This window comes from Apium graveolens, chromosome 2, assembly GCF_009905375.1.
Source record: "Apium graveolens cultivar Ventura chromosome 2, ASM990537v1, whole genome shotgun sequence".
Lineage (NCBI taxonomy): Eukaryota > Viridiplantae > Streptophyta > Magnoliopsida > Apiales > Apiaceae > Apium > Apium graveolens.
The window spans coordinates 72,537,134-72,544,847 of NC_133648.1; the positions used below are offsets into that span (position 1 = coordinate 72,537,134).

At 35.9% G+C, this 7,714-nt stretch overlaps 2 protein-coding genes across 3 annotated transcripts; both read left to right on the forward strand.

Moving 5' to 3' along the window:
* The first annotated feature begins 834 nt into the window (after positions 1–834).
* LOC141705979 (EPIDERMAL PATTERNING FACTOR-like protein 9) lies at positions 835–2,352 on the forward strand. 2 transcript variants are annotated; one of them, XM_074508833.1, is made up of 3 exons: positions 835–968; positions 1,758–1,831; positions 1,983–2,352. In XM_074508833.1, the coding sequence occupies exons 1-3, from the start codon at positions 914–916 to the stop codon at positions 2,163–2,165; spliced, it is 312 nt and encodes a 103-aa protein (XP_074364934.1). In that variant the 5' UTR covers positions 835–913; the 3' UTR covers positions 2,166–2,352. The 2 variants fall into 2 exon arrangements, with proteins under 2 accessions (XP_074364934.1, XP_074364933.1); XM_074508832.1 differs by lacking the exon at positions 835–968 and adding an exon at positions 1,049–1,429.
* A 3,488-nt stretch (positions 2,353–5,840) lies between these two features.
* LOC141690688 (uncharacterized) lies at positions 5,841–6,907 on the forward strand. Its single transcript, XM_074495467.1, has 3 exons — positions 5,841–6,477; positions 6,601–6,652; positions 6,796–6,907. The coding sequence occupies exons 1-3, from the start codon at positions 5,841–5,843 to the stop codon at positions 6,905–6,907; spliced, it is 801 nt and encodes a 266-aa protein (XP_074351568.1).
* The last annotated feature ends 807 nt before the right edge of the window (positions 6,908–7,714 follow it).

Consider the following 7,714-nt stretch of genomic DNA (forward strand, 5'->3'; position numbering starts at 1 on the left):
AATTTCCTGCAATCAGCTGAATTACATTCAAATTGTGAAAGTAACTAGAAATCCAAGATTAGCAATTTAATTGACAGTGACAACCTACATCACGGTAAATCTCGAGTAAATAAAATGCAGCATGATTTGAGGCAGTTGGTGTTTTGTTAGTACAGCTAATCTTGGGGGTACCTAAATAGCAAAGCAATGATCCATCCAAACTTATTTGCTAGTTTTGCACAAACATGAATATATCTGTAATTATAAGAAATTTCATATATATAAAATAGATTCCTGAAACAACGTAGCTGCTGAGAGAAGTGGGGAAGATCTATTGTAACAACCGCGTGACCATCACATCAAATGTACAAAGCTTGTTACACATTATCAAACATCACATCATGATCAATTTCGTATGTACATATAGAGCATGTAATTGCAAGTGAAATTAAGAAGGTGCTTGGTGACAAATGTTTTTATTATAAGCGACCAAACTTTCTTAATGTACTTGGATTCCTCATCGGAATCACAATAGTTGCTAAATTTATTGCATGTCGTTTATTACATAAAACCAGGTATATTGGTACATGCACAGAGTACTCATGCCTGATGCCACTTTATTTGTCAAACAAGTTCGATAATTAATTATAAATTGCCAATTTTAGCATTCGACATTTCAATTGATTACCCATTGATGGTACAATTTGCGTATTTTTGAAATGCCCGAATGCTCATCATAACTTAGCATCAGGTTGTGGTAACTAATTATCAGATTGCAATACTAGAAAAACAGGATTAGACATTATACTTTAAGATATCGGTTAGAAAGTCCTTGGTATTCAGTTTTTTTTTTCTGAACATTTGGTACACTGTGCTATGCTATGAATTACTGTTTGGAAAGGTTCTTGACCAAATAAACAAAGTAGGTAGATCTATGAACAGTCCAAGGTTTCTACGATATTCTAGGGCTCTCCATGCATACTGTGTCTGTATGTATCTTTCTCCTTACAGTTTGTTGGTGGGGGTGAGAATCTATTCCAAGTTGAGTGCATGCTAACAAATTTTTCAAGCTTAAAAACCCAAAAACACCCTTGAAAAATCTCACAGAAACAAAGTTCTTCTTTTCATGTACCAAACTAAATTAATCATTCAAGGGGTAGTTCTGTAATGTGAGCTATTGAAGCTCAAACTGATATTTGTCTGATAGGGACCTCTTTAGAGTGTTTGTCTCAGGATATGCTGCACATTACACCAGTAGTCTATCTCTTATATATGGTCACTACCCGGTACCACAAGCCCTTCACTTTCTTTTCTTCTATCACTTACATTCTCTTAAAAGTTGTCAATTTTTCTGCAAACTTATCACCATACCAAGGGCCAACAATGGCGAACTTTAACACACTCAACTTACTCTTCCTCGTCTTAATTTGTGCAGCACAAACTACACAAGGTCATACTTATAGGGTTACTTCATTTTGTTTTCTACATGTAAATGTCTGTGTAACTACGTAATGTGGCTAAGCTGGTTTTCCGTTCACTTTTGTATTGACAAACACTAAAAATGAAGACTAGTGACAATTTTTATTATTTTGGTGAAATATCAGTTTAAGTGTGTTTGTTTGTGTGTCTGTGTTGATGTCATTTGACCTTGGCTTCTTGAAATGTAAGGCAACAACTACATTTCTAGATGCTAAATCTTGAGGGGGGTTTTCAAAAGTGTGCCGATACATTTGCTATAGAAAGTTATTTATCTTAAATATTTCAATTTTTTATTACAGGGTTCAGCACTCGTGTAGTTAATCCTCGTCCTCAAAACATTCACGCTTCAGCAGTACTGGGAAATGACTTGCAGGTGAGACACGCAAATGTAACTTTTGTCAAGAACCTTAAGGCTTATCACAGTAAAATATTATCAGATATGTTTTTTGTTATTGTTCTCTCTTCGTTCAGTGTACGAATTTCCTATTACTAAATAATTGTTCTGGTTCTCATCGAATTCACAGGTTCATGGCAAAGAGTGGATTCACAGTAATGCGAGAAGGTTAATGATTGGTTCAGTAGCTCCAACTTGCACTTACAATGAATGCAGAGGATGCAGGTTCCGGTGCAGAGCTGAGCAAGTTCCAGTTGAAGGGAATGATCCAATGAACAGTGCGTACCATTACAAATGTATTTGCCATAGGTGATTCCTATGTTTGTAGTTGCTGAATTTTTAGTGTAAGTTTTGTTGTTGAACCTATGTAGCAAGAATTTCCTAGTACAAGTAGACAAGTAGCTCCTCAGTGCTTAAGCTTAGCTGAAATGCATGTATCCTGAACTTGTAATGTTATGGCATTCTTTATTGTGAGGCTATGGATTTGTATTATTTGCATCTACTTATTTGCGGAAACACCCCTTCCTTCGAATCTTTGTGATGGAGGTTAGTTATGCATACATCTTATTTCACCTCTAAGCGCGCAATGTACTTGGTATGTTTGATTTGTATGGTTTATCAATTGCATCAGCTGCAAAGAGCATTGTTCACAGTTTAGCTGAGAGAAGAAGGTACCAGTTAAGTAACTATAGCTTGGAAATACACCATTTGAGGAGAAGGATGAGCATTGGAAAAGAGCAAAGATGAATGTTGTCTGGGGGGTTACCTCTGTGCTTTGTATCTTCTTTCTAGTAAGCCAAATTAAAATGACAAAAAAGTTAAAAAACAGAGAATATTATTGTCTGATAATCCTGGCCATTTGAAATTTGCACTGCAAGCTGCACATGAAAAAATGGTCCCAAATTTTATGTACATAAGTCACCAATGTGTCACATGGATTTTTAATTTAAGTTCACCATTTGCATAAAGTGGCAGAGTAGATGCATCTTTGAACTAGGAGAGGACCCAATTTCATATGGTCCATTCAATTAAATTTCTTGCTTTCTTTTAAACAATACACATGCTGAACTTTTCTTTACAGAAATTATAAAAATTGAAAATTGTAGCTGAATTCAATTCAAATATTAAAAAGGTTTGGGGCTGTTGAATGAGGTTAAGTTTTCCTGGATTCTTGGCTCGTCCTTTCGGAAGCTGACTGATTCTTCCCTGTTCTGCTACCATATAACAAATTATGGTACACTGACATGCTTTTATCCTTCATTGGAACTGGACATAGTACTTGCATGTTCAGTAGGCCTTACTTTCAGGCACAAATTAGGCTTCTTTCTGCCGGATTTTTGCCTATCGCTGGTTTCAAATGATACAATGTATCAAACAAGGGGATGATCTGGTAAGGGCCCCCTTAAAACAAAATTTTACGTTTTTTCACCATTAAACATTTTGAAAATATATGAAACATGTTACGATTCTTAGTTTTTCTGCTCAACAAATTTTGTGTAAGATTACGAATGTTGATACCAAGGATACTTTCATGATATTCTTTATGTATGGCCTTCATACTTATATTGATCGTAGAATATAATGGGAGGAGTTTCTTTTGTTCAAACATTTGGTTGACTCGTATGGTTTGCCTTGGGGTGTGTTGGGCGATTTTAACTCTATTCCTTCGTTGGATGAAACAGAGGGAGGTAATCCAAGGTGGGATAGTAGTATGTCAGAATTTATATACTCGTCGGGTCTAACTGATCTTCGGAACTGTGGTTCTTTCTTCACTTGGTGGGACAAGAATAAAACCTCTCCAAAGTATAGTAAGATTGACAGAGTTATGGTTAATGTTGTATCGGTTACTAGTTATGCAAATTTGTTAGCAAATTTTATGCCGCGAGGTGTCTCTGATCATAACCCTGCTGCTGTCAGTGTTGGTTTCTCTTTTGCTCGAGTTAAGAAGCCTTATCAGATGTTTAATCATCTAATTGATCACCCGCATTTCTTAAATTTAGTTAAGGAAGCTTGGGATTTTGATATTACGGGTGATCGGTGGTGGATCCTTACCGGTAAATTAAAAAGGGTCAAGCAGAGCATGATTTCTCGTAATAGAAATGGGAGAAATCTTCATTTGAAAGTCATTGAAGCTAGATCTTATATCAATATGTTTCAGGAAGGGTTACCTCCTCCTTCACTTGAACAGCTGGAAGAGGAAGCAAGATTAATTGAGGATTACAATTGTGCCTTAAAAATGAAGAGATTTTTCTTTGTCAAAACTCTCGTATTAGATGGCTTGAGAAGGGAGATGGAAATAACTGTTGTAGAGGCAGGTGGAACGATTGAAGATGATAATGGGGAAGGTCATGAAAATCTTAAGGAAATATCCAACATTGCGGTTGATTTTTTCAAGAACTTAATGGGTTCTTCTTTCAGGATGAATGACATTCCTGAAGACCTGGTTTTACCGGTTCTCTCTGATCCTTCCTGCAAAGAAGAGGTGTGGAATGTTTTGAAGAAAATTGCTTGTAAAAAATGTCCTGGTCCGGAAGGGTTCTCAGTGGAATTTTTTGTTGCAGCTTGGAGTATTATGAAGGAGGATGTGCTCAAGGCTATTCTATATTTCTCAACCTCGCTTCACATGCCTAGATCTGTTAATGCAGCTGTTATTGCATTAGTCCCGAAGCAGAAAAATCTGACAAGAATGGCACATTTCAGGCCTATTTCCTGTTGTAATGTCATAACCAAGTGTATTTCAAAGCTGTTGACATTGAGAATGAAGAAGGTTTTGCCCAGCTTGGTGTCGTTAACCAAACTGGGTTTATCTCTAAGCGTTCAATTGGTGATAACATTATGGTGGCTCAAGCTTTATGTAAAGATTACCATCTAAATAGAGGTACGGCTAGGTGTCTTATAAAAGTTGACATGGAAAAGGCGTTTGATTCTTTAAACTGGGGTTTTTTGAGCAGCTGTTTGACTGAAATGGGTTTTCCTCGGTAGTTTGTTAATTGGATCATGGCTTGCATTTCTTCAGGAATGTACTCGGTGAAGGTAAATGGTTACCTTGAAGGGTTTTTTGCTACAAAATCAGGGCTTAGACAAGGTGACACTATCTCTCCTTATTTTTTTTCCGCAGCTCTGGAAGTGCTCTCTTCTTGCATCAAAAAATTCACTGATAATAGTAACCTTAAACATCAATGGAAAACAAAGGAGTCTAACTTGACACACATTACGTTCGCGAATGACATCTTGATGTTTTATAAAGGGGAGGTGGATTCTGTTAAACTCTTAAAACAGGGGCTTGAGTCGTTCTCTTCAATCTCTGGTTTAAAGCCAAATCTTCAAAAAAAGTAGTTGTTTTTTCGGAAATGTTGGAGAAGGGGAAATGCAGACTATTCTTGATGCTTCTGGTTTTAGCTGAGGTTGCTTCGCTGCCTACAATATCTCGTTCTGCCTTTGATTACTGGGATGCTAAAAACCTCTGATTGTGCTTCACTAGTACATAAAATTTATGATCGAGTTGAAGTTTGGACTTCTATTTTCCTATCTTATGCTGAAAGATTGCAGTTGATTAATGCTGTTCTTTGGAGTATTTAGGGATTTTGGTCGATGTATCTGTTTCTTCCAAAGGGTGTACTGAAAGTCGTATAATTGATATTTGCAAAATTCCTTTGGGAAGGAACAAGGGATCGTAAATGCTGCGAGGGTAGTAGCGAAAATGATTAGCTAAAATAATATATAATAACTGTTAGTTAAAATTTGTTGAACCTGTAGGGGTTGTACTCTAATGGTGTTAGCTATAATGGTCACCTATAATTCAAATATAGTATTTTAGTATTATTTCAAATTCCAACGGCTATATTTGCAACGACTATATTCCAACGGCTATATTTTATAACGGTCATATTTTAGATGTTATAAATAGATAACAAAACTGAAAACTAGCCAGAACACAATTTCCAGACACAACTCAAATTTAATCCCACTTCTAAATCATTCATTTGTAATGGAGAACACTACACGAATAATTCTTGATATTATGCAAGCCCAAGAAGAAGAACATGAAGTAAGAATGAGAATGAGTGCTGCTTACCTTCATTATCGACGACAAAGATCGAATTCTCTCTCGTATCATGGTGGTTCCACTATGAATCATCGTGTACTTGATCGAAATAGAGAAGAAGGTCATGATAGACTATATCGTGATTATTTTTCTACTACAACTACATATACAGAAACACAGTTTCGTCGACGATTTCGGATGCGACGATCACTATTTTTACGAATTGAAGAAGCAGTTACAGCTCACGATAATTTTTTTATGCAACGAGTTGATGTTGTGGGAGTTCGTGGATTATCATCTCTTCAGAATATGACAGCTGCACTTAGGATGCTTGCATACAGAACGACAGTTGATGCTATCGATGATTACGTTCGAATTGGTGAGAGTACAACAATAGAGAGTCTAAGAAGATTTGTTAAAGCAATCGTTGAAGTGTTTGGAGCTGAATATTTGAGAAGACCAAATCCTGAAGATGTGTCTCGAATATTAAATGAAAATAAACGACGAGACTTTCCTGGGATGCTTGGTAGTATTGATTGTATGCACTGGAAGTGGAAAAATTGTCCAACTTCTTGGCAAGGTAAGTCTACAGGTCATGTTCATGAACCAAATATTATATTAGAAGCAATAGCTTCAAAAGATTTGTGGATTTGACATGTTTTTTTTGGACTACCGGGATCGTTAAATGATATTAATGTGTTAGATAGATCTCATCTATTTGAAGATTTGGCAGAAGCTCGTGGACCAGAAGTGAGGTATACCATCAATGGTCATAAATATAACATGGGATATTATCTTGCTGATGATATATATTCTTCTTGGCCAACATTTGTCAAAACTATTTCAAAACCTCTAGGTAACAAAAAAAATATTTTGCAACCGCACAAAAATCTGTAAGAAAAGATGTTGAGCAAGCATTTGGAGTTTTACAATCTCGGTTTGCAATGGTACGTGGACCATCACGATTTTGGGATGTGCACATGTATCATCTTGCACAATATGATCATTGAAGATGAAAGAGATTACATATGGAGGAAGAACACTTTGATACAGATGTTGCAATACCAATTATTACTCCAAAACGTAGTCATTCAAGTACCCTCAGGGAATTCATACAAGTGCATAAACAAATTCGAGACAAACAAGTCCATTTTCAGTTACAGAATGACCTTGTGGAACATCTTTGGCAGATGCATGACAGTGACATGAACTAAATATTTATTTGTGATGTATTTTATTTTATGTAATTTTTGTTTAACTGTTTTATGTAATTTCTATTTATATTTTATATGTAATGCATTTTTAAATTTTTATGTATCTCTCCCATTTGCAAAAAAAGAGTCAAAATAAGTATAGCACATAAACTTCACATATAAAACAAATTAAAGTTTAATACATAACAGTTACAAAATAGAGTCAAGTACACATAAATATTACAATATGTTTCTCATGATCCTAGCTTTGAGCGCATCGTAATATTTTACTTGATCTGGTAGCATCTTACTAGTGTCTACTGTCATGATAAATGTTTCTAAATCTGTCTTTCTCGTTTCTCTTTCTGTCTTTTCCTCTCCTCCTTCGCTAAGAGGAGTTGTAACTTTTCTTTCTGTAACTGAATAATTTCGTTTTGCCTTTCTTGCTCATCCTTCTGTAACTGCATCATCTCCTGTTGCAATTGCAAGCTCCTGTTGCATCATCTCAGAGTCATAAGCAACCAACAGACAACATAAATAAAATGAACACAGGGGAATCCAGCAGTCCTGATCAAGAGAAATCATATATGCAGAAGGGCACATAAAACCTTGACAAGAGAAATC

Coding starts and splice junctions, on each gene's coding strand:
- LOC141705979 (XM_074508832.1), top strand. CDS start 1,216: ATGCTGCACATTACACCAGTAGTCTATCTCTTATATATGGTCACTACC. Junction 1,430..1,757: donor TGCAGCACAAACTACACAAG/GTCATACTTATA, acceptor TTTTTATTACAG/GGTTCAGCACTCGTGTAGTT. Junction 1,832..1,982: donor TACTGGGAAATGACTTGCAG/GTGAGACACGCA, acceptor TCGAATTCACAG/GTTCATGGCAAAGAGTGGAT.
- LOC141690688 (XM_074495467.1), top strand. CDS start 5,841: ATGGAGAACACTACACGAATAATTCTTGATATTATGCAAGCCCAAGAA. Junction 6,478..6,600: donor TTGTCCAACTTCTTGGCAAG/GTAAGTCTACAG, acceptor TTAATGTGTTAG/ATAGATCTCATCTATTTGAA. Junction 6,653..6,795: donor GCTCGTGGACCAGAAGTGAG/GTATACCATCAA, acceptor AAAATCTGTAAG/AAAAGATGTTGAGCAAGCAT.